A 25,580-nucleotide genomic window follows, 5' to 3' on the forward strand; every position below is an offset into this window, starting at 1 on the left:
CTATGAACTAGTCGTCAGCTCACCACTGAAATTACAAACGATTTTCAAAGCTTACTCTCTGCTCAGATCTAAATCTGCATCCAAAGTGCAAAAAAGAAAGAGGGTGAGTACGAGAAATACTCAATAAGGATCATTGACTGCACATAACATGTGCATATGTTAAGAAAACAACTAAGAGATATACTTAAACGCAATATAATACAACTCAATATGACATAAACGATATACATAAACAACTCCAACATCACAAAAATAATTACACGACAAAAAATCAATTGCATAATTGAGCAGAAGCATCAATGTTAAGAGTCATGATTTATGTATATTGGAATACCAATGTCCAAATCATTTTCAAACAACGAAATTTGTAGCAAAGAAAATAAAGGTAAATTTGAAAGAAAAATAAATTCATGAACAATTTAATAGGTAATACAAAGATAGCTCAAAGTCTTGAGTCTTGACAGTCCATTAAAACTTGAGATATTTTATCATTCGTCATATCCTGTGAACAATATAAGTAAAATAAAGGCTAAAGTCATAAGCGACCCCCTAAACTTGTCCTCATATTTTTCATGGCCACCTAAACTGACGCTTGTTCTAATTTGACACCTAAACCGCTCCGAATTTGAACTACTTTGGCACTTTTTGCTGAGGTGGCAAAATGTGTTAATGCACACACATCAAGCGCGTGAAAGGGCATTATTTAGCCCAAAAAATAATAATCTCTTCTCTGGTTATGTCCCTACCACCACTCCGCCACCGCCGCACTGACGCCACTACCATCCACAGCTCCTTCCCCTTCTTTCTCAATCTCCAGCCATTCACCTTCTCCACATCGCAAAAATCTTAGTAGCAACGAAATTCCATTTTTTCTGGCAAAGTTCAATCCCGACATGTACTTTTATAAATATAATCTAACAATAATGAATCACATGATTAAGCAAAAGAAATTGATTGGAAAAAAGAAAAGAAGAGATTTTCAACGAAAAGGAAAATCAGATATGGGGCCTAAAATAAATTTCCGACTAACTCCATTTTTCCCGGCAAGATCGAGAGAATTCACTATTTTTTTCCGGTGAAACTCCGTTCTTGCTCCTTGTACCGATGAAAAATGAGACGGAGGAGGGAAATTGGATGGGAATGAAGGTTAATAGTTGGGAAATGAAATGAGGAAGGAAGGTGAAGTCGGGGCTGTTGCGGTTGGGGAGTTATCGGAAGACAGTGGGGTTTGGGTGGGGTGGGTGTTCTAGAAAATAGGTTTTTTATTTTTCTTTCATTATTAAAATATTTTTTAATTAGTTAAATAGATTTTAAATAGTTTTTCTTTTTGTTATTCTTATAATTAATTTTTAAATAATTGTTTTGACTCAAATGCCACATGTCATTATTTAATTCGTCAACTTTGCCATGTCACCGCGAGTAGACTACATACATTTTATACTTTCGGCTGATTATCGAAAAAGTGCCAAAGTGGTTCAAATTCGGAGTGGTTTAGGTGTCAATTCGGAACAAGTGTCAGTTTAGGTGGCCATGAGGAATCTGAGGATAAGTTTAGGAGGCCGCTTATGAGTTTGACTTGTCAGTCTATCAAACTTGTGAACACTTGAATAATACAAGCAAGTTCTGCTCATCTGTCAGAATTTATGAGCAATTTGTATTATTATGACCCGCTCTACCTAACTTATGAAAAAGTTATGACCCTCGGCTCTAAATGATCATATTTTTGCGCAAATTCATTAAATGAGAATAAAATTTAAATAACGGATTTAATGATCCATTTTTTGCAAAATCACCATAACTTGACGATAACTCTTCTTTTAGGAGAGGATGCAAAATATTTGTACCACCATAGTATGAGACAAATAAATTCTTATATCATGATAAAGTCTTAAAATCTCTTATTTTTTTTGTTACTTTGCTTTACTTATTAAAAAATAGAAGCAATTGTACTTTATTTATTTTCCAAAGCACTTTCTTTTTTGTATAAATAAAAGTTTGATCTTTTTTTATTTGTACTAACAAAATTAATCAGGAGACAAGTGTGGAAATTGTACGTCTATCCATCTATTCAATTAATCAAACCATTGAGTTACTTATAAATTTTTGTAAGCTTCATTTCTCCACTAGAGTTGAAAATAAGTTCTCCACTAGAAATTGTCAAATATTATATATATATATATATATATATATATATATATATATATATATATATATATATATATATATATATATAGACATTAGCATATAGATTAAAGCGGGTCTTTGATCAAAGTAATAAATGAATCTGACGGTGTAAATAACTTTTCCGACTATAATGTATTTTAACAACTACTTATTAGAATATAGTTGTTGATTTGCTACATTAATATAAATATTTACTTATCATTATAAGTGGTAACCTTAACTTGATGGCGTAAAAAATTATATATCGTCAACACAAGTTAAATGGTAACAAACAAAAGCATAAACTCCTACCTTCCATAATTTCAAAACTTGTAGGAAAACCAAAGAAAAAGAAAGGAAATAAGTAGTGTTTGCCCGTTTTCCTCTCTCCTTGACATTAGCTCATGCATTCATATTTTGAATAAAATTGCATCAACTTCATTCATTCACATTTCTCTCTTCAAAAACCACAACCCCCTTCACATTTCATCATTTTTCTCAAGAGCCTATACACATTTTAATTCATTTCTTATAAGCATTATTCATACTGAATATAATCAACGCACGTATATAAAAGCTAGTGATAAGCACTAGCAATGGCTCATATTAAGATGTTGATATGGGCATGTTGCTTGGCGCTATCGACTAGTAATTTTGCCTATGGCCTGGGTGTCAATTGGGGTACACAAGCTGCACAAACTTTGCAGCCTTCAACAATTGTACAAATGCTCAAAGATAACAAAATTGATAAGGTCAAACTGTTTGATTCTGATCATTGGACTGTCAAATACTTTGCTGGTACTGGTATTGAGGTCATGATTGGAATCCCAAATAACCAACTAGGAAAATTTGCAGATGATTATGACTTTGCCAAGGAATGGGTGAAAAATAACGTCAGCACACATTTGTATAATGGAGGTGTTAATATAAAGTAAGCGCCCTTTTTCTATCTCTTTAATATTTTCAAATGATATAGTATGTAAAAATATGATGATTTTCATTGAGAAAATAATTTAATAACATCAATCATAAGGGTTATCTGACTAAATTATTCGTTACTTCTCCTAATTTTTTTTCCTGAAGATTGGTAAGACGTTTTACAAAATTGTATGGATGCATTTATTGGCGCAAAGCTAGATTTGAGAAAAAACAATAAATGATTTCTTGATTTCTAAAGTGATAAAATTAGTTTGGACCAATTTTTTTTAGCTAAAGAGATAAATAAAAAGGATCTAGGGAGTGATTGATTTCGTAATACCAAAAGTGTACCACCTTATTGTGAATTTAAACATATAGACCTTAAAAGTATCAAAGAAGTTTTACACTATCAGGGACAGGTAGCGAGATAGTGAAGGGGTTTAATAAAATGATATCAACATTTTTTGAAAGAAAAATCTAGTGTAATATTTTTTGAATCCCCTTATTAGAATTTCTGGCCCCACCTCTGCTATCAGATCTCCTAAAAATAATTGAAGATAACGGTTTATAATAAATGCTTTAGTAACACGTAAAATGTAATAGATAACCTGCTAAAACAATTGTCACTAATTTTTTTTTTCCTGGACTGACTCTGACTCTAATATGTCAACTGCATGAAGGTACATAGCAGTTGGAAACGAACCATTCTTGAAATCATACAATGGTTCATTCATGAAATCTACATTCCCAGCTTTACAAAATGTACAAAAGGCCCTTAATTCAGCTGGCCTTGGTGACAAAATTAAAGCTACCATCCCACAAAACGCCGATGTTTATGAGTCCGGTAATTCAGGTCCATCACAAGGTAATTTTCGATCAGACATCAGAGACCTGATGCAGAAGATTTGCCGTTTCTTCAAAGACAATAATGCTCCGTTCCTCGTAAATATATATCCTTTCCTTAGTCTACACGAAAACAAAAATTTCCCTATAGAATTTGCATTTTTCGATGGTCAATCGAAGCCTGTACGTGACAATGGAATATCATACACTAACATGTTCGATGCGAATTTGGACACGTTAGTAGTGTCAATGAAGAAAGCTAATTGTCAAGGGGTGAAAGTAATTGTTGGAGAAATTGGTTGGCCAACAGATGGAGATTTGTATGCAAATGTGACATTGGCTAAAAAATTTTATAGTGGATTTTTCAAGAAAATGGCTACCAAAAAGGGAACACCACTATACCCTGGATATATTGAGTATTATCTTTTTAGTTTAACAGATGAGAACCAAAAGAGTATTGCACCAGGAAGTTTTGAACGTCATTGGGGTATATTTAAGTATGATGGACAGCCTAAGTTTGCAATGGATTTATCAGGGCAAGGACACGAGACAATGCCAGTTGGTGCAAAGAATATTAAGTACTTGGAGAACAAATGGTGCGTTTTGAACAAATATGCTGAAGATATAGGTAAATTTCCAACTTATAGTACTTTTTTTAATTTATTTTTGTGATATTGGACTTAGATATGTTTAAAGGGAATAACATGGACAATAAGGATAATTCATATAGGTAGATGTGGGCAAACGGGTGTGGAGTGAGTCAAACTGGGGTGGGTCAAAATGGTTCATGATCCAACCTGTTCAAAGTTTGCTCGGTGAAGATGGTGTTAGGTCTAGATGGATTAAATAATATAACTCAATCTGCCCAGCATGACCCAATCTCTTCTATTTTATTTTGCTTTTCGAAACAAAAAGAAGTGGAAGTTAACGTATTTTTCTTAAATTATTAGCTTCAGTTCTTCTAACCTCAGATAGTTTTCAAACTTCAAATTTTGATATTATATGATTGGGTTTTCAGTTGCATTTCAACCCGTTGGTTATACTATTTTGACTGTTTTTAACCTAATAGTTTGAGGGGTCATTTTGAGTTCAATCTGTTGGGTCAAGTCAACAAACGGGTCATAATATTACCCGTTTAATTCTGAGTAAGTTTGGTATAGGTTGTTTTTTTTTTTTTTTTGTTGGTTTTCCATTGAGTGTCCAGTACCTGCTTCAAGGATTGATTAATTGGGACTCACGCCGAAAGTTCCATTTGGGATAAAACGCTATCTATCAAAGATGACTTCGTTCCAGCTGCCTTCCCGAGCTCGAATTCATGACCTCTGGGCTAGGATGGAGGAAATTTACCATGCCACCACAATCTTTTATGGTGTATAAATTACAAATAATTGGTTAATTTTGCTAATTTAACATAAAACCGTTTCTAATTAATTTGCTCGAGATTAAGGTGTTGTTGTCATTGTTGTATAGGTAAACTTCCTTCGAGCGTACAGTATGCTTGCTCTAGGTCAGATTGTACAGCAATGTCATATGGAGGATCATGCAACAAATTGGATGCTGATGGAAATGTTTCGTATGCATTCAACATGTATTACCAAATGAACGGTCAAGATGTGGAATCTTGTGTTTTTGATGGATTGGCACAAATTGTGGAGAAAAATGCTTCTATTGATTCGTGTCTATTCCCTATTGGGTTGGAGAGTGCTGGTGTCAGAATTGGTTTGGATGCAATTCTTAACATTCTTGTTGGTTTCTTCCTCTTTTTGGCACTTCTCTAGACTAGAAAAAATTGACAAATTAAGTTTGCTTTTGAATGTCATGTATAATTAGCCATTTGTTTGGTTGAAATATAAGAGAAAGTACTACTACTAATATTTACTTTGTTGAAATTTAGGTGTCTCCTTTTGTATGTATATGAATTATTATAAGACACTGAAGTTTTGTTGTATGGGAAGGTATAAATGTACATAACTTAAAATTCTTGGAAAGTTTGAACCTTTTTTTCCCCCTAACTTCATCGGTATATATCAACTGCAATACTGATTGGAACAAAGGTACATGGAATTTCAGTTACCTCTTATGATTTACACCTTCAAGGCCGGTCCACTGATTTGACTAATTCATAGTTGCATCGAATTGGTTGAACCATGACATTAAGTCATTAATAATTATTATTCATACTAGTTGCAAGAGGCCCGAGCTTAGCTCATGATATAAAAACAGAAATTTAATTACAAAAATGTAACTTATATCACATTTTTCTATTGTATAATTAATTTAGGGGCACTTTAATCATGTCTTGTTGGAGATTAAAAATCTTAGTCATTATTGAATAATTTTTAAAGAACAAATTATTTATGAGGAATGAAGTTTTGAAGGAGAATTAACAAATACAAGGGGACACAATATTCGATATTCACTAAAGAATCAAAACTTTGGAGGTTTAAAAAAAATAATGAGTGTGTTTGATTTGGAGAAAAATATTTTTTAATATTTTCTTGTTGGGTTGGTAAAAATTTTTGAAAAACATTTCTCTATAAAAATAAGATCTTTAAAAATGAGGAAAATCAAGTTCCACAAAGGACATTCCCTGTGTCTTCTCCTCCCTCCAATACACCTCATCTTCAGTACCCCATCCCCCGTAGCCGCCATCCCCACCACCCATCACACCCCCATCTCCTATAGTACTTGTCTAGATTATACCAAAAAAATTTAGAATAATATTTTTTGCTTACTTACCGAACACAAGAAAATAAGTAAGAACGCAGTTAATTTCCTAAAAATCATTTTTAAATAATGTTTTCCTTTATACCGAACACACCTAAAGAAAATAATACGAGGTACTAATTAGAAAAATCTAATATATGCTCTGATTGAAATGAAACTGTGACTCCAAAGTTGCATAATTATTTTTTTTAGGAGTAAAACATACTAATTACCCTTATTAGTTATGCTTTGAAAATTTAAGCTTGACTATTAATACTCTATGTAGTTACTTAAATATAAAGGCAATTTAAAAAAAAAAAAAAAAACTAAAATAGGCAAGTAGCAAAAAATGCTTTTAGTTTGAGCCTATGAGGTAAAAACGAACGGAGGCAGTACTTATAAAGGGACATGTCCACTAAAAAGATAAGATATATAGTGTGAGTATTCAATATGGTCCAATTACAAAAGTCCAAGTGGAATGGCTATCAGAAAATGAAACAGAGCAAAAGTAAAATATGTGGGGTAAAGCAACCACGTGGAGGAGCCTTATTGTACAAATACTAATGTGAGGACGAGAAAAGCCTCACATTAGCACTTATATTAAGTAGTAATATTCTAATATACCCTATTCATTCAGTATTATGTCTATTTTAATACACCCTATTCATTTAATATAACAAACGAAACAATCGACAAAAAAATAATGTCAGCATAACTAATTTCGGCATCACTAATACATCCTACCCTTAGATTTTTATTTCTATGTAGCTGGCTCTTTGATGTATTGAAAAGGAAAAATTAGGCATTGCTCAGAACTGATTCCTTCAAATACCCGTAGCAAACAAAGTAAACCAAAATAAAAAAAGTTCAGGAAAAAGAAGATATTAAGCAAAGTAAAATTCAATTAGTATCCAAAAAGAGTAGAACGCAAAAAAGCCTATAGAGGCGAACAAGGTCTCTTAAGCAGAAGAAAATGGCTAATATGGAAGGACGCCATTTGTTGAGAGCAGCGAGTTTTTGTGAGAAAATGACAAAAGTGGTCCCTTATATTTGATAACTATAGTACCCTGAGCAGTTTTGGTCGTTTAAGTACGTCAAAAGTGACACACTTTCCGTCTCCAAATCAACTATTTACCAAACTCTATCGTTAAATTTAACTGAAATTATAGATTTTTTTTTTAACAAACTCTAGAAATTTTTATCAATATTTCAGAGGCGGCTACATAAAAAGCTACACAAGACACAACCAAAACACAAAAAATAATTGAAATTGCACGTCAAAAGGTTGCACAAGACTCTTGAAATAGATCAAAAATACGATAAACTACATAATTTATACTTCCAAATGTGGGTTCCCATTAAATATTTATTGTTCAATTGAATTTAACAATCAGAATTGGATAAATATATTAAGGAGATAAAAGATGTTCACTTTTAACAAACTTAGAGGTCGTTTGGTAGCTGGTTAGGATTATGTAGATAATGTAGGTATTAGTAATGCAGGTATTAGTTATGCAGATTTTAGTTATGAAGGTATTAGTTATGCAGGGTTTACTTATGCATGGTTTAGTTATGCATAAATTATTTCTTTGAATGTTGGTTTGTTATATTAAAAGTTATAATAAATATTATAAACTTTTTAATTTTAAAATATTTGTTTATAATTAAAATAAAAATATTATGTATATTTTTTTACAAAATATTAAAATATCATAATAAAATATTATATTAAAAATAATATAAAAATATTTGTTTAGAAAAGGAAAGCATTTAAGTGAGAATTGATGAGGGTAATATTGTCATTTCAACTTTTTATTCATGTATTAGTAATTCTATCTTCTACCCCGCATAATTTAATACATAGATTCCCTCATAACTTATACATGTATTAGTTATGCGGGTTTCTAATTGCAAACCAAACATCATACTAATTTTATACATGAATAACTTACTTTCTAACTAGCTACCAAACGTGGTATAAGTATGCATAAATTAATACATTAATAAGGTGTCTCTTTACTAGCTACCAAATGGCCAAGCTTATTTTCTGCAAGAGTACTTTTTTTTTCTTTCAAAAAGTGCTTATTTTTTTTAAAAAAAAAGTGAGGTGTTTGATCAAGATTTTGGGAGAAAATAAGTACTTTTGGGGAGTAGTAGAAGCAGTTTTTCAGAAGCTAAAAAAAATAGTTTTTCGCCATAAGCACTTTTGAGAAAAATACACTTAAAAACACTTTTTAAAAGCTTGGCCAAATGCTAATTGCTCCTCAAAAGTGTCGACTTCTCACAAAAAGTACTTTTCAAAATAAGCTGATTTTAGAAGGGCAATTTGCAGGAATGCCCTTTTTTTGGGGTGGTCTTTAATTTTGCCCATTAAATTGATAGTCTTTAATTTTTGCCCTTCGCTAGAACCACTTGTTTTCTGGTTCGAACCCTCGCTTAGTCAAAAATTTTTAAAAAAGAAATTGCTAGGTAGAGTTTGGATTCGCAAGGTAGAATTTTGCTACCTTCGGGTAAAGTTTCAAACTCTACCTGATCAGGCAGAGTTTGAGTCAAAAGCTTGGCTAAACACCTCACTGAGCCGGGATTCGAACTCCAAATCTCATGGTATTAGGCGAAAGGGACAAAAATTAAAGATCACCAATCTGAGGGGTAAAAATTAAAGATCAGTGCATTTGAAGGGCATTAGGCACAAAAAATTAATTTAAAAAGCTTGACCAAACAACCAGTTGCCAAACGACCCCTTCAAGGTCAAAAACAGGCCTAAGCAATAGTAATACTTAAAAGAACATTTTGAACCTACTATCAATTTTCCTTAATTATTCGCAGTTTAATCCTTCAGTTTGCCAAGTAAGCAAATAATAATTAAAATAAAAAAAGAAAATAGAGGGTCATCGACCTTTTATTCAATTTGTACTAGAGTATATTAATTCTCTCCAAAACGAAAATTTGCACTCTGCCGGCGAAGGAGTGTCAGGTTCGTGCAATTTTTTTTTTGTAATTTTTTTTTTGAATTCAAAGTTTTTCCTTTATCTTGGGTATTATTAGTTCCTTGAAACTATGTTTTACTTTTGGATGTATATTGGTATTATAACAAAGGGAATGAGAACTTTTTAACTTATGGGAGGTGGGGGTGGTGGTGGGGGGGGGGGGGGGGGGGACACAACCATGTAGAATGCCACTTACCCGACATTCACTGGGAAAGTGTTTTCCTCATGTTTGTGCCTCTGATGGTCATGTCCTTAGTTCGGTAGCTGCTATTTATCTTTTATTGCTCTATGAACAAATCAACTGTTTTGCAGTTTTGATTTTAAAGAAGTCATGTTCGTCTACCTGGTTTTGAATATTGTAAACTGGTATCGTAGGTTTTGGATGACTTTGTAGAGCTTCTACTGGCTTGTATGTGGGTGATAGAGGGTCATGGTTTTCCAATAGAGAATTATGGATAAAACTTTGTGTGATTGTAAATGATACCTTTTTTTTTTTTTTTGAACAATCATGATTGACCTAGAATATTGATTTTGATAGTTTTAAATTGAATTGGAGAATCATAATTGTGATTAACTAAATTGAATCGACTATCACTGTTAAAGATTAAATTGAATTGACTGTCATTGTGATAGAATTTTTTATTTTATAATTGAATGGAATTGGAGTTGATCTAATATATCTGAAGTTCCTTTGCCCCCTCTCTTCTCCCCAACCTCATCCTTGTTGGTAATCTTATTAGTGTTTGGAGAGCCCAACCTGCTTCCAAGGAAGCAGTGTCACCTTCCCCTTCATAATTTCCTTGACATTTGGTTGATAGCTTTTAATTGATGCATCGACAACGACAACTACCCAGTGGGGTCAAGAGCAAATATTTAATGTCTTTGGTCAACAGGGGAATTTTAAGACCATTTTGTCTACATGTCTAATCTCGTTGGCGACATAGTCATGGTGGTTGCTCTTTAGAAATCAGTAGTTTATCCCTCATTTGATGCTCAGTTTCAACTTGATTTCTAATTATTTCCTTCATTGTATGGTGACTCCACCTTAAATCTAGGGGTGCCCTCATTGTCTCCAAATATCGAACTTGCCTTTGTCTCTCACCCGAAATCTCTCGCTCTCAATGCACCTATTAGCCGTGTCATCTCTCACATCCACCCAACCCTAGTCAACCCCATCTCTTTCCTAGACCTTGTTGCTGCTGCTATCAGCCACAACCTCGTCTTGCTCCTTCTCCCTCCCCTAGTCCATTTTGGTGTTTGAGTCTTCCTTATGTCTTTTCCATGGCGGAGAACATTTTGTTTATTGATCTTCAAACACAATCCTTCGCCTATTTATGCTCTCCGGAATCTTCTTTTTCCCAGGTGTGATTTTAAGGGACTTGTTAATATAATTTTAAATTCGAAATAGAATTTAGGCTCGAGCATGTAAACTAAATATACAATTTGAAACTTTTGGAAAGAGAGGTCACTGAATGGGTCAATTAGTTATTGCAAACTAGGTTCACTACATAGCTTTTTTGAAATTCCAAGGGGAAAAAATAGGTTTTCGTGACATTTATACCCTCACACAATCTTTTGTTTCAATCAGATTGTAGCTGCATTTGGGAATGGCGAACAGCAAGTATGAATACGTCAAGTGTTTTGAGGTGGAAGACGAAGTAATGTACCCAAATATCGTCGTCGTTCAAATTGATGGCCGCGACTTTGGCAGGTAATGCGATGTCTGTGGTTTTTATTTGCCATTATTTGTTGTGTTCTTATCTTTCTACAAATGAAGCCTAAGTTAGTAATTAAGGTAAATGTGTTGAAATCAAGAGATCTCCAGTTAAAATTCTATTGAAGTATAGGTCTGTGTTCAGGTCAAGAGCTGGAGCAGAATTAGAGTGCTGGTTCTTGTCAATTGGTGTTGGTAGATATTGTTAATATAGTCTTACTGCTTGAGAAAAAGTATGCGGTTTTCGGTTCTTGGGGTATTTGATTTGCTAATTTGCAGTCTATATGTTTAGTTTCTCAGAGAAGCATGGATTTGAGAAGCCGAATGATGAAAAAGCCTTGAAGTTGATGAATGCTTGTGCTATTAAGGTATTAGAGAACTTCTCTGATGTTATATTTGCGTATGGATTTAGTGATGAGTACAGGTATGATGCGTTTCTGACTATTAGACAATTATGCCCTTTTCAATTTCCCTTGAAAAGTTTGACAATGTGGTGCAATGATTTATGCAGTTTTGTTTTGAAGAAGGAAACCACATTTTACCAGAGGCGAGCAAGGTTTGTAACCTATTTCATAGCTCAAGAATTTGTTATCAGTGTGTATCAAGAATTGTTTTTGGCTCTTTAGGACGAGTACTTTGAATAATGAACTTTGTCTTGTTTGTATTCATATATCGCTGGTATAGTACAAAATCATTGCTCTTGCATTGGCTCTTGTTTAAGTAGCAATAAAACTATACTTGCTTACTTTTCTGGTCTTATGCTTCTTGAACATTCTTTGAATGATTGCATAATGACTTCGTATGTGTCAACTAGAATCATCATTTCTATTATCTATAATGTATATATTTGCTTGTTCATGCCCAATTTGCTTTGATTTGGATCGTCTGAGCATGCTTTTTTGTTGTTTCCCGAAAAATACACCAACAACCTGTCTTTATTTTAAAATTGGCTGATACATTGACCTGGCGCGGAGGGACTGTAATTGGGTTGTTATATCACCAGCCTTTCCATTCTGGTTTGTCAATGCCTCTTGGATAATATATCAACTCTTTCTCTCTTTCTCTTAACCACTCATTTCTACACCAGTCTGCGCTGTCTCTAGATTCCCCTTCTTTAGCATGTTTTAACTGATCTATTTGATATGTGTACGCAACTCATATTAAGAGGCTATGTATTTCTTGTTCTTTTTTTTTTTTTTTTTTTTCTTTTCATTTTTGAGATTTTGTTAATGAGAAAGAAAATCAACTCCAAATCGCTAAAGGCACTTGTGGTAGCTTACTTGAGGAAATGCATAGTAAACAGTATTAGGGAAAAATAGGGATTGATCACAAACTTTCCTTAAGAAGGCAATAGGAGAATCTTAAGGCGTGGTCACCTTGGCTGTCCACACATTTGTCTCCTCACTAAGATGACCACCAGAAATATGTTTTTCTTTTCGAGAGACTTATGTGGAGTTAAGTAAAATGGATTATAAGATACAAAATGTCCCTCTTGTTTTAGTTAAATAGACAAAGAAAAGAGAGATATGTAAAATAATCTTAGTTTCCTCATTTGAGATGAAGCTACTCATGATTTTTCTTAGCTGACCAGAAACTTCAATGTGCAGCAAAATACTATCCATTATCGTGTCTTTCTTCTCATCTACATATGTAACCAAGTGGAAAGAGTTCTTTTCTCAAAAGGAGTTAAGTGCGTCTCCATCATTCCATTCACGAGTTATCAGCTGTGCATCAATGGAGGTTCTTCAGGCATATCTTCTATGGAGACAAACAGATTGTGAGTTCTCCTGTTGAGTATTTCCAATTAATAATTACTGGGGCAGTTGAGTGTTCGGATAAAATCTGATGCTAAAGGATATTGGTTCTTCTTACAGGTCATACAAGCAATCAATACAATACTTGTTTGTGGAAGCTGGTGTTGTCTGGAAAGTCAGAAAAGGAGGCCAAAGAGATTCTTAAGGTGGTGTACTTGTTTCAAGCTTGAGAGTAAAACTTGAATTGTTTCGTCAATATTATGTGTTGTGACATGCTTCTTTACAATTTTTTCCTTTAATATTCTTCTTCTTCAATTTAAAATTTTAGTTAACATTAAATAAATATAATAACTCCGCCTGTGTGAGCTCGCTCACATTGCCGGTCCCAAGCCCGGATAAAGGAGGAGGGTTGCCGAGGGTCAATCGGAAACAGCCTCCCTACCTAGGTAGGGGTAAGGCTGCGTACATCTTACCCTCCCCAGACCCCACTATTGTGGGATTACACTGGGTAGTGACCAAGACCAAGACCATTAAATAAATATAATGTTAAAAATCATATAAAGAAGAAAAGTAGAATAAACTAAAAAAGAAGAAGCTCTGACTGGGTTCTAACTGGCCCACTAGCAGATCACTTAGTGGTTAGGAATCATGAGTTGATGCTGGGCCCACCACTGCATTTTATAAGTTTCAGATCTACTTGCTTTTGAAGGGCATTTAAATGTTCATTTTCAAATTATGGTTGGACTCAAAGAACACTAGACTCAAGGCTTGACAGTGTTGTTACATGTAAGTAGGGAACACAAAAGCAGGAGCAAAATGAATTACTCTTTCAGCAGTTTGGTATCAACTACAAACACCTTCCGCAGATTTTTCGTCAAGGATCTTGTGCCATCAAGATAAAGGTAGCTACCTTCATTCCCCCTTCTCCTAGAAGAGTATATATCTGTATATGCATGTGGTGCATGTGCCACTATCCCCCTTTTTTTTCTTTTTTCTTTTAGATTTGAAAGATAGATAAAGATGGCATTTGTATATGAAAAACACCGTTTGTTTTAAAAACAATAGATGTGTGTGGTTGATGTATTAGAAGATTGGTTTTAGGAAAAAAATGAAGAATGCGTGAAGTATAAAAAAATTGAGGCAGAAGAAATGGTTTTAAATGATTTTGATGTTTTTTCTAACGAGAGAGGGAAAGGGGGCAGACAATTCTGTTTTTGTCTGTCCTTATAACAAACTTCCCCTAAGGACCGCTCACACTCTCTCTCTTTTTGTTCTAAATTCTTCTCTTTCGTTCTTGCAAAAAGTAAATTAGAAAGCAAAGCCTAGCTCTACAATTTTAGAGAAGCTTTTTTTTTTTTTTTGGGAAAAGGGCCTGATTTACCCCTCTACTATTGAAAATAGTCCACATTTACCCCCCGTTATACTTTCGGCACAAATTTGCCCCTACCGTTACCTAAGTAGCAATATTTGCCCCTATTTTTAACACCAGTTCACTGTGGCAATTGTAATATTTTTTTTAAGGGAAAAGGGCCTGATTTACCCCTCTACTATTGGAAATAGTCCACATTTACCCCCCGTTATACTTTCGGCACAAATTTGCCCCTACCGTTACCAATAATAATTACCAACTAATGTAAACTTATCACAAACACAAATTCACGAGAATTCAATAGTTTTTTTTAATCAAACTTATATTTTTAATTTTCTTTGTACCCCACAACCCATAAATCATGCCATTAATATAGCTTCACATACAGTTTGAATTTCATTTTCTGTCCAACCAAATTTCCCCTCTTTTATTTCATCTCCTAAAATATTTCAATTAACAATTGTTTTTTTTTGTTTTTTGTTTTTTTATTAACAATATTTATATACATTTACTATAGTAACATACTGTGTCAATGTGGCTATACACATGTTGATTTGTATACATAGACTGGTGTCGAAATATTCCATAAGTTTCAAATTCTATGTATGCAATACATAAATATTAATTTATTTATTTTTAGATACGTGGTGTTTTTTTAAAATTAATAATGTGTGTTTGATGTATATCAAATATGAAATTTGATTTGGTATACACATAATGTGTATAAAACCTGTTTGTTGATCATTTGTATACACCTATTGTATTCATATAATGTATATCAAGTTAAAGAAGGGATAAAAAAAAAAAAATCATCCCTATTATATAGCTCTCCCCTTGCTTAGTTATGTTAAATATAGGGATAAGAAAATAGTCATCCCTATTATTTAGCTGCCGCTTACTTAGTTGGTTAAGTTGAGCTCATTTTTTTAGGCCTATAATTTGCTAAAACTTTTTAGGTTAAAATATGCCAATAATATGTAAGAGTCGTACCAAGTATAACGGGGGTAAATTTGTGCCGAAAGTATAACGGGGGGTAAATGTGGACTATTTCCAATAGTGTAGGGGTAAATCAGGCCCTTTTCCCTTAAAAAAAATATTACAATTGCCACGGTGGACTGGTGTTAAAAATAGGGGCAAATATTGCTACTTAGGTAACGGTAGGGGCAAATTTGTGCCGAAAGTATAACAGGGGGTAAATGTGGACTATTTCCAATAGTAGAGGGGTAAATCAGGCCCCTTTCCCTTTTTTTTTTTGTAGAATTTAAGCAAGTTCTTTCACAAAAAATAATGAATATTAGTCTACTCGCGCAGTTAAGTGGTGAGTGGTACGCCCGAAAAAGGGTAAAGGGTGTAGTAATTGAACTCCATAGTCTGAGCCTTGGTGAGGTCATCTTATTGTTGTGCTTTTCCATGGAACAGTTATGTGCAACTCTTATATCTTGATATATCAATGGCATGTGCCCTAAAGGACTCTTTTTGTGATGAGTAGACATAGTCCGCAGTTTGCTCATCACTATAAGTGGGTACTTCATATCCACTTTTTCAAGTTATATTATCCATCTTAACACAGGTGGACGATATTGTGAAATACCTTGAAAATGGCACTCCTGTTAAAAGACCAAGGAAGAAAGCAGTCATAATTCACTCTGAAAATGTAGCAACAAAAAGGTTCTGGAATAACTACTCATGCCTTACTGAGGAACTTGGTTCGCTCGCAGAAGGGATTAACAAGATTAAACCAGAGTATTTAAGATCTTTCCAATTTGAAAGCAGGTTGATGTTATCTACTTGGGTTGTAGTACGGATAGACGGCTGTCATTTCCACAGGTAATTTGTGCCTTTATTTCCACCGATTGATCTTCTCTTTACTAATTTTTACGACCTTTTGCTTGACTTACCGAGAAGTGCTGATTTGTTATTGTCCTTCTCTTCTTCTTTTTTCCTTTCCCAGTTGATACCTTTTCTCCTGTCTGTGGTGGTCTTTAGATTGAATTATTCTTTTTGCTTCAAATCCCACGTATCATGTCAAAATGATGTGGCGTTATTCTTGTTTCTTATTTTAGTCAAGTATGAAATTTTGTAGGTAATATGCATTTTCTGGATAATATAATCATGTTTCAGTGGGAATTGGGTTTTCTTATATGCCTATTTTCTTTATCAAGTCTGTAGATTTCTACTTCCGGATTAAAGAAGAAACTCCAAGCATTTGCCTAGTTAATTTTCTATTATGTCCTGGGAACAACAGTGCAGTTGTTCAAGACATTCTATGCTGTTGCCAATAATCCATAGAAAATGTCAGACACAAGATCATGGTTATAATATACACACGTTTCAGTGTGTGTGTACATATATAATTTTTATATATAATTTCACAAGTACAAAGTCATGTCAAATATTGAGCACGTAATTTGTGAAATCTAGTTTGGTGTTGCTGGTTTCATGATCTTGAAGAGATCCACTGTAGGTTTTGTGAAGATAATGGTTTTCAGAAGCCAAATGATGAGCAGGCACTGAAACTTATGAACTCTTGTGCGGTTTCTTTGCTAGAGATTTTTAAGGATATCATCTTTGCATATGGGGTGAGCGATGAATACAGGTATTAGTTCATTTAACATCTTTGATTCACTTATAACATAACCTTTTCCTTTTCTTATTATCTATTATTTTAAGAGATTAATTTTTCTTTCAGCTTTGTTTTGAAGAAAGATTCTCTATTGTATCAGAGGCGGTCAAGGTAACTCTTTCATCACCTTTCTTAGCTAAAACCACATATTAGGAGGGAGCCAATTCAACATCGGAAGCAAATTCTTCTTCCTGTTTCTAGAATCCGTGGAGCACATAGATTCTTTTGATGCCACTTAGCTGCAGTTTCCAACCTGCAAAAGCATAGTGCAATATCTATGAACAACGTGCCAAAAGATCTTGAAAATTCCTTTCTTTTGCACAATGCGAGTTGTCACAATGTGTTCTATCAAATGCTTGCTTGTCTGAATGATGGAACTGCACTTCTGGAATATTTTGCGTTTGTAGTAAATCTCTTACATACAACGATTTCTCGAAGCTTTTTCGTTAAATTGATTGAAGTTTCAGGGTATGAGTCTATTTGACAACTGCACGAGGGCCATCCACAGCTAATTTACCTAATGTTGTTATATTGACTTTTTTTTTTTTTTTTAATCAGTTGTGTTTAATGTCGTTATATTGACTTGCTCTTCTGATCATCATTTCAGTGAAATCGTCTCTGCCATTGTATCTCTTTTCTCTTCCATGTATGTGATGAAGTGGAAAGAGTTTTTCCCTGAGAAAGAGTTTAAGGAACCACCTTATTTTGATGGCCGATCTGTTTGCTATCCATCATCTGAGATTCTTCGAGATTACTTGGCTTGGAGACAAGTTGATTGTGAGTATTCCATATTTTATTTGTTATTTTAAAGAATTTCAAGCAAATAAATCAGGTTATGTAAATATATTTGGGTTTTTATGACCTATTCTTCTTGGTGACGAGCTAAAGAATGAATTGTATAATTTTAACAATTTATTTAATACCTTGACTTGTAGGTCACATAAACAATCAGTACAATACTTGTTTCTGGCTGCTTGTTAAGTCTGGAAAGAGCAGAACTGAAGCACAAAGCTCCCTGAAGGTGTGGTATCTCATTCCTTAATTTATGAAGCAGGTCTCTTGTTTTAGATGAAGTAGCATGATCTATTATAATGTGTGATTCTATGGAAGTATATTTTTCTGCCTACTTTTAATCTCTTTTACATCATTGTTTAATTAAAAAGTAAATTAATTTAGCATCCAATACAAGCTTCACTTGCATCACTCTAGATCTGTCTAGCTTACAAGCCTGCAGAAGTAGCTTGTAAGCTTCCTTTTTTCAACATGCCCAATATTGACGTTGAAGAAATGATATTATAAATTTCCAAAGTCATAAATCGTTAAAATGACAATTGGGTAATATCCTTTTTTGAGTCTAGCACATAGCTAGCACTTAGTTCTCTCAAGCTAGCACTTAATTTTGAGCACTATCCCGGGCATATATCTCTTGGGAAACATACTTAGTTATAGCAGTTGAGACTGTCACAAAGATGAGATCATGTTAAACGTAGAGGCCGACATACTATGTGAACTCTAACGACATTGAAGCCTCAATCACTAATGGCAACAGTTCTCATCTAGGTGATTGTGGCACATAATAGCCTAAATGTATAATCTTGTATTATTTGATTCTGTAGAAATCCACTATGCACCTCAAATTACACTATTAGCATTGATTTGACCTTGATAAAGTAGACCTGTTAGTTCATATCTCTCATCCTGTTCTGATCAGATACAAGCAGGTGTCACTATTGAGATTAATCTTGATGTTCCAATGACCATGTTAACCATTTTGTTCTGCAGGGTACTCAAACTCAAGAAAAAAATGAATTGCTTGCCAAGTTTGGCATTGATTACAATGCGTTACCAATTATATTTCGGATGGGGTCCTCCGTTTTCCTGGACAGAGTAAATCTCTCTCTCTCTCTCTCTTGAAGATGCTGGTTTTGCTTAAAATACTTTATGTTGTGTTTGATGATATTGTATACCAAGCCTGAACTCCTTTAGTTTTAGGGTTCTATCACCATATGGATAATAAACTGTTTGCTCAAAATGTTCTGTTGTAAATTTAGGTCTGGCATCAATTGTAAACAACATAATATTACCTCAAAAAGTGTTTTTTGGTTCTTGTCGTTAATGTAATAATTAACTCTGTCTCAAGCATGTTTTCTTTTAGATCCGGCAGATGTTCCAATTTCAAATTTGTAAATTTGTTCCTGGTCTCATCTGTATTCTTCACATTCAGAAGCTACACTTGGTACATAGATTCTTTCGCGATAAGTACCATTGTTTTTTACTAGTACTTTTTGCTTTTGAATCCAGGATGAACCAACAGGAAATGACAGAGTAGTTGTTGAACACTGTAACATAATCGAGACGAGTTTTTGGAAAGGACATCCGAGAATACTTGATGAGGAGCAACCATTGCTAACGATTTTACGGCCCCATAGCAATAAAATGCTTCGATTGTCTTGAAGTTGAGGAGTTGCTACCTAAGTTATTAACCATTTTTCATTAGGTTAGAAAGATAGTTCCAAAATTTGTCAAATATGTAGATTAGCCATTTGCCTTTGATTTGCCCTTTACTTCTTTTTTCTTCTTCTAAAGATTTGTCTAACAAAACTCTCCTGTATATTGCTGTTCACTCAAGTTCATTCAAAAAATTTAGTAAACAAGATTTTTGTGTTTTATCACATTCAATATTTAGCTCCACAATGGCTTGATGAGTTTGTCAAACCTATACTTGTTCTCATCTTCTTAAAATACAGTTGGGGACTCTTAAAACAGGGATAAGTGATATGGCATTATTTGGAGTTGGAAAATTAGCCTTCCATTCTTTTGAAGTACTTCATCACAAGAAGGAAAAGTAAAAGAAAAGGTGGTAAATTGAAGGATAATTGCATAGACCTCCCCTCAACAACAACAACGACAACAACAACATACCTAGTGTAGTTTCACAAGTGAGATCGGAGGGTGAGTTGAAATACATTACCCCTACCTTTGTGGGGTAAGGAGGCTATTCCTGATAGACCCTCGAGCTCAAGAAAACGGTTTTCAGAACGGTAGACCTCCCCCAAATTTATGCATATGGCACTTGGCCTTGAGATAAATGAATCTAAAAAAACTCTCCTAATTTTCTGTAACAAAAAGTTCATTTCTTTCACGAGTAGACTAAATTTTGTAGTAGGAATATAATTTTACAACACACTGTAACAATATTCAGTCATCATGATCGACCTATCAATAAACTATACGAAACACAAGTCCAGCTTTAACAAAAATTGCAGGCTGCTAGACTGAAGAATGTGTCCGGCCATGGACTTCAATTTTAGAATGCAGACTTGAGCCCTCTGGAAGCCCCAATGGTGCATTTTCACATGAACAATTATCAACATCGAATAGCTCCCACTCTTTGATACCACATTTATCCAATGCAGATACCAACCTTTCTTTTTCCCTCTCAGCTGGATATTGACCATCTGGGCTGACAAGAACTGCCCCAGTATATGACTGCCCTGCCACTCGTGCAGCTCCATGATAGTGGAACAAACCCCAGCTCAAATCATCAGTAACATCTACAATTGTCCAGAACTCATTCGAAACAACTCCATTATCTAATACACTAAAATGAAATGTTCCAGGAACTTTTCCTCTTTTCACTCTATACTTCCGCCTTCTCCAGACTAAGTCCCCTTCAAGCGTCCTTACCTGGAAAACTGGTTCATACCAAAACGATCCTTTAGCTTTTCCCCGATAGAATAATTGGTACTGGCATGGAAATTGATCATAAGCTGGATTCTGCCCTGCTACAACGCGCCAACTCCATTCCAATGTCCCTAACCAACCCACAAAAAGGTCCTCAGCGATTTCAGTAGACAATTTCTCCCCTCGAAACTCTGACATTGGAGACACACAAGGTTTTTCAGGGATCTTCGCGTCGAGTTCAAGACAGTTATTCTTCTGCAGTACACAGAGAGAGAACTCTTCCAGGTATTTGCTCTCATATGAAGCAATACATCGATAATTGCATACTTGATCTACAGGGCTACAGTTGTTCAAGCATTGAAGTGCCTTCCTACAGTTAGGATCCAGTAGACAATTCAATATCTGAGGCCCGCAATTTGTCACCATACAGTTTAACGTGGAGAATCCTTTGGCTCTAAGGTTCTTCAGTGTTGAAACAGGGGTAATATAAGCATTAATTATAACTAACAAGCAGAACCGAATATCATCAGAATTATGCCTTTCCCAAGACTCAGACACTGTTCGGGCTATCTCCAATGATTCGTTCAGTTTCTTAGATTGAGAAAATGGAAGTAAACTGCTAAATATATCTCCCCTCTTATCAGTTTCAACAAAACTTCCACCTAGCTTGTTTTTTAGTGCCAAAGAGGAATCAAAGCATATGATGTTTGGGACAATGGGGCTTTTTGTCTGTATCCAGTTGACTGCTCCTTCTTTTCTGACAGCAACCACCACCAAAATATCAGCACGATCAAGCTCATTCCTAACGTGGTCAGTTTCATCTTTAGATTTGACAAAGTCGTCAGAAAAGACAATCATTTCAAACTCTTCATCAACCCATTTCAGTCTCTCTGCCTTGCATTTATAAAAGGAAACAAAGTACAATACCATCAACAAAGTACAACCGCATATGTATATTCTCATAACTGTAAAGGGAAGCAATTTTCTTCACAAGCTATTTCTACTGTAATGTATACTAATGTATCTGCATAATGGCGTACACAGAGAAGGGAGAGAGTTGTTAGAGTAGCGTTGGGGGAATACTACAATGAGCAGGAGTCTCTTTCATACTAAAAAAAGTCTCTAACAGAAAGTATACGAGGCCAGACAATTTTCGTTAGTGATTGGTCATCAAGTTTTTCCACAATATAAAAGTTTTTTGAGGAAAAAATGCACCTTTTACAAAATATAAAAGCTATTGATGCACATTACATATTTCTTCCCTTTTCATCTACATAATTGCTTTTCGCTTTCTTTTTCTCTGGTAACTAGAATGTTTCCATTTGCCAGATTATCTAGTTATACTGAGACTCTCATAAGTTCCGGTTCCTTTAAATAGCAGAACCAGCAGCAGATATTGCTCATCATCAAATTTACAGGATGATGTAGCACCAAACAGAACTTCAGCAGTCTATCAACTAGTAATATGAACAAATATTTTGTCCCTTAGTTTAGTTTCTTGTTTCTTTTTTACGCAAAAAACCTACTTCAAATTGTGAAAGCTGTATGGAATATATCGGAACTCATTTGGAATTCCATCATTATCCCTAAGCACAGAGTCTTTCTTTGGTTGGATATACAAGGTAAACTCTTAACCAAGATAGAATGTTGGGAATGGGGTTCAATTGTGAAGAGCCTGCTTGCTGTCTAAGTGACTCTGATATTCTTGAGACTGCTCATCATTTATTTGTACAATGTGTGTGGTCTATTGCTCTTTGGAATGAATTCAATTTATGGTCTGGACTTGGCTTGCAACAAAAGGACTTGAAACGGACACTGCTGAAACTGGAAAGAAAGCATTGGAATAAGGCAAGGAAGCAGATAATGACGGCTGGTTTGGGAGCTTTAATATATCGTGGATAGCTAGGAATTGGAAATTGTATAGAAGTGATACTGTGGATAGACACTATTTTACAGAAAATTCAGTTAGAAATTAGGGAAAGGATTAGTCTGTTTAGAACTTCCAGAAGAGCTAGGAATTGTGCAGTTTTGATATCGAGATTATGTAATTAGTCTGAGTTTTCCTGAGGCCTCATCTCTGATAAAGAATGGGGTGCTCTTTAGGTGTATTCTTTTGGTTGTTATGGTAATATTTCACAGTTATTGCCAAAAAAAAAAAAAAGTGAAAGCTTCCTCTTCACATTCCAATAATAATATTGGAAAGAATAGAAGTGAAAAATACCCTTGTTCTAACTGTCAGAAACCAGGTTGCCATAATGTGGTATAGACAATATTACTCAACAGAATTCAGGGATCAAAGAATATTTTAAGTTAAATTATATGGGATATCAAAACATAGCCACTACTATGTATTACTCCTTCTGTGCTCAATTTATGTGACACTCATCCCTTCCTTCTGTGCCCAATTTATGTGGCACTCATCCCTTTTTAGTCCATTCTAAAAATAATGACGTCCTTCCATATTAGCACTCCCCCCTTCTCAATTTATGTGACACACTTTCCTTCTAGTCTGTCCAAAAAAATATCACTTTCTATAATTAAAAACAACCTAATTTTAAAATTCCCCTTTTAACCTTAATGAAATAATTTATAGCCACACAAATATCTAAATTTTGTTTTAGATCGCAAATTTCAAAGGTCTTACTTTTTTCTTTTTTTGAACTTTGTGCCTACTCAAATAGTGCCGCATAAATTGGGGCGCAAGGAGTAATAATTAACTTTAAACTTTCCAATTTTTCCTCCCTGAAACATTTACGGCCACAAAAGTTTCTACTACCTCTGTCCCATTTTATGTTGTTGAAAATTACTTTCAGTTACTGCTGACTTGACTTACCAGATGAAAAAGTAGTTTAGCTTTAGGAGAGTCTTTGTTTAAATTCAAATTTAACTAGATAAGATTTAGTTGAGATATTTTAGGTTTTGAATTTTAAATTATGCAGATTTTCTGTTTTAAGTTGGCTATTTAAAGCCTTTCTACGCTTGTGTAAAATCATAGAGCGACTCTTTTCAATCAACACTTCAACCCTTTTTGCTGCCTCATTTTAAAAAACCTTACACTTTCCTTTTTAGTCTGTTCCAAAAAAATAATATAGAGACAGTTTAACTTAAAATTTCCCTTTTACCAGATGATTTACATGCACACAAATGTCTATAGCTTGTTTTAGACCACAAGTTTCAAGAGTTTCCTTCCTTTCTTAAACTCCTGACTAGTCAAACTATATCACATAAATTGAGATGGAGGGAATATGTTATATTTTAGATAGAGGTGGACCCAGGATTTTAAGACAGCGAGGGCACCATTATCTTGACATAAACTCCAACAAAAAATTTAATGATGACTGAGGGATAATACCGTATCAGACCAGTCATTAATAGCATAGCAGTGACGAAAATACAAGTATATAGGTCAAATATGTATAATAAAGAAAATTTAATACAGTGAAGCGAATGAAAGAGATAGCTCAGTGGCTAAAGCTGTGCAACATGTGGTGACAGTGCAGGTTCAAATCTAGGTGAGCTCATTTAACGCTTATTGTTTTCCTATATAAGTAGGCTCAAGAAAATAATTAAAAGTGATATTCGGGTTCGATCTGGGGTGACATGTAAAGGAAGCAACCGTTACAACCACCGTGCCCCAAAGACAATTTCATTTATTAGAGTGCACAATTAAAAATATACTAATTTATCAAGGTATATACACATATATATACATAATTTTTTCCGAAGTGCACTCCCACCCACCCATTTAGGTCCGCCTCTGATTTTAGACCATAAATTTCAAAAATATTCCTTTTTCTAATCAAACACCTTCACATAAATTAGAACAGAAGTAGTAATACATACATTTAGAGTCTAAGAAAGTAATTGGAGTTGGAAAATACTCACAGTGTGAAGCATAACATCAAGCCAAGGAGCAGACTTAAGAGGACTAACACTAGCTTCTCCAACAATACTCACTATTCTCACTTCACCACCTCTCTTTTTCTCTGCTTCCTTCATATCCACATGAGCACCTACAATTCTTCTTCTACCTGTAGTAATAGCTCTGACTTTCCTGCAAGAAAATATGGACCCTTTAATTTTCTTGCAGTGTTGAATAAAAGGATTTGGAACAAGTCCGGCGATATTGGAACTCCGGTTAACCGGAAAAGTTGCCGGAGAATTGGTGGAAGAGGATGGTGCTACGTCTACTATCATGGTTCGTTATGTTGGGTTGACAAAAAATGTGGTGAATGGGTTGGGTATTTATAGTTTCTACTGTTCAGGAATTGTAATCCTACGTTTCAATTTATTTGACACTTTTCGCTTTTCGAGATCAAAGTTATTCTTTGATAGTTTTTGTTCACATTTCTTTTAAATATTTTAAATTATTAATTATGGTGACTTATAACAATTTTTACTTAATTTTCAAATATGTAAATTTTATTTCGAAATATTTAAAGATTCTATGTTTAAATACATGATCAAATTTAAGAAGTTTGACTCTCGAAAAGTAAAAGTGTCAAATAAATTGGGACAGGGGGAGTATCGTTCTTTGGAAGTACCTGGATTTATCCAAAAAAAAAAAAGAAAATTGAGATAATGGTTAAAAAATGTACCTGAAGTATCTTTTTTTGCGAGTTTATTAAGGGTTTGTGTTTGAACTATCACCATTAAAATCTCCAAAATTAATGAGTCAACTGTCATGTAGGTGAAATTTTATGAGTAAATAAAGTTGTCATGTGCTTTTGACGATTGTATTCAAATACTTGATCTAATCGGCTTCGAAGTGCGTTTGGTAAATGGATAGGATATTTTTATGCTTAGTTGGTGAGTGAAA

At 34.3% G+C, this 25,580-nt stretch overlaps 3 protein-coding genes across 8 annotated transcripts; 2 read left to right on the forward strand and 1 right to left on the reverse strand.

Annotated features, from left to right (window-relative positions):
• The first annotated feature begins 2,611 nt into the window (after nt 1-2,611).
• LOC132614609 (glucan endo-1,3-beta-glucosidase 8-like) lies at nt 2,612-5,912 on the forward strand. Its single transcript, XM_060329105.1, has 3 exons — nt 2,612-3,094; nt 3,762-4,552; nt 5,395-5,912. The coding sequence occupies exons 1-3, from the start codon at nt 2,760-2,762 to the stop codon at nt 5,700-5,702; spliced, it is 1,434 nt and encodes a 477-aa protein (XP_060185088.1). The 5' UTR covers nt 2,612-2,759; the 3' UTR covers nt 5,703-5,912.
• A 3,511-nt stretch (nt 5,913-9,423) lies between these two features.
• LOC132613545 (tRNA(His) guanylyltransferase 1-like) lies at nt 9,424-19,756 on the forward strand. Of its 6 annotated transcripts, none has more exons than XM_060327608.1 (14): nt 9,424-9,604; nt 11,206-11,328; nt 11,624-11,755; nt 11,843-11,887; nt 12,939-13,108; nt 13,206-13,291; nt 13,880-13,987; nt 16,025-16,281; nt 16,919-17,050; nt 17,144-17,188; nt 17,685-17,854; nt 18,013-18,098; nt 18,860-18,964; nt 19,379-19,756. In XM_060327608.1, exons 2-14 carry the CDS (start codon nt 11,225-11,227, stop codon nt 19,529-19,531), a joined length of 1,593 nt encoding a protein of 530 aa, XP_060183591.1. In that variant the 5' UTR covers nt 9,424-9,604; nt 11,206-11,224; the 3' UTR covers nt 19,532-19,756. The 6 variants fall into 6 exon arrangements, with proteins under 6 accessions (XP_060183591.1, XP_060183592.1, XP_060183590.1 ...); XM_060327609.1 differs by lacking the exon at nt 9,424-9,604 and adding an exon at nt 9,858-9,877; XM_060327610.1 differs by lacking the exon at nt 9,424-9,604 and adding an exon at nt 11,477-11,526 and having other exon boundaries at nt 10,998-11,328.
• Nucleotides 19,757-20,189: 433 nt separating this feature from the next.
• On the reverse strand, nt 20,190-24,993 carry LOC132614168 (violaxanthin de-epoxidase, chloroplastic). The gene is made up of 2 exons (XM_060328548.1): nt 24,647-24,993; nt 20,190-21,655 (listed from the first exon to the last, which is right to left on the reverse strand). The coding sequence occupies exons 1-2, from the start codon at nt 24,956-24,958 to the stop codon at nt 20,348-20,350; spliced, it is 1,620 nt and encodes a 539-aa protein (XP_060184531.1). The 5' UTR covers nt 24,959-24,993; the 3' UTR covers nt 20,190-20,347.
• Between the last annotated feature and the right edge of the window lie 587 nt (nt 24,994-25,580).

The sequence above is a fragment of the Lycium barbarum genome, chromosome 10 (genome assembly GCF_019175385.1).
Source record: "Lycium barbarum isolate Lr01 chromosome 10, ASM1917538v2, whole genome shotgun sequence".
In the NCBI taxonomy this organism is placed as follows: Eukaryota; Viridiplantae; Streptophyta; class Magnoliopsida; order Solanales; family Solanaceae; genus Lycium; species Lycium barbarum.

Excerpts from the sequence above, each read along its gene's own strand:
- LOC132614168 (XM_060328548.1), bottom strand. The coding sequence starts at position 24,958 with ATGATAGTAGACGTAGCACCATCCTCTTCCACCAATTCTCCGGCAACT. Across the intron at positions 21,656-24,646 it reads TTGATGTTATGCTTCACACT|GCAGAGAGACTGAAATGGGT; the intron begins GTGAGTATTTTC and ends TATAAATGCAAG.
- LOC132613545 (XM_060327608.1), top strand. The coding sequence starts at position 11,225 with ATGGCGAACAGCAAGTATGAATACGTCAAGTGTTTTGAGGTGGAAGAC. Across the intron at positions 11,329-11,623 it reads GATGGCCGCGACTTTGGCAG|TTTCTCAGAGAAGCATGGAT; the intron begins GTAATGCGATGT and ends CTATATGTTTAG. Across the intron at positions 17,855-18,012 it reads GGCTTGGAGACAAGTTGATT|GTCACATAAACAATCAGTAC; the intron begins GTGAGTATTCCA and ends CTTGACTTGTAG.
- LOC132614609 (XM_060329105.1), top strand. The coding sequence starts at position 2,760 with ATGGCTCATATTAAGATGTTGATATGGGCATGTTGCTTGGCGCTATCG. Across the intron at positions 3,095-3,761 it reads AATGGAGGTGTTAATATAAA|GTACATAGCAGTTGGAAACG; the intron begins GTAAGCGCCCTT and ends AACTGCATGAAG. Across the intron at positions 4,553-5,394 it reads CAAATATGCTGAAGATATAG|GTAAACTTCCTTCGAGCGTA; the intron begins GTAAATTTCCAA and ends ATTGTTGTATAG.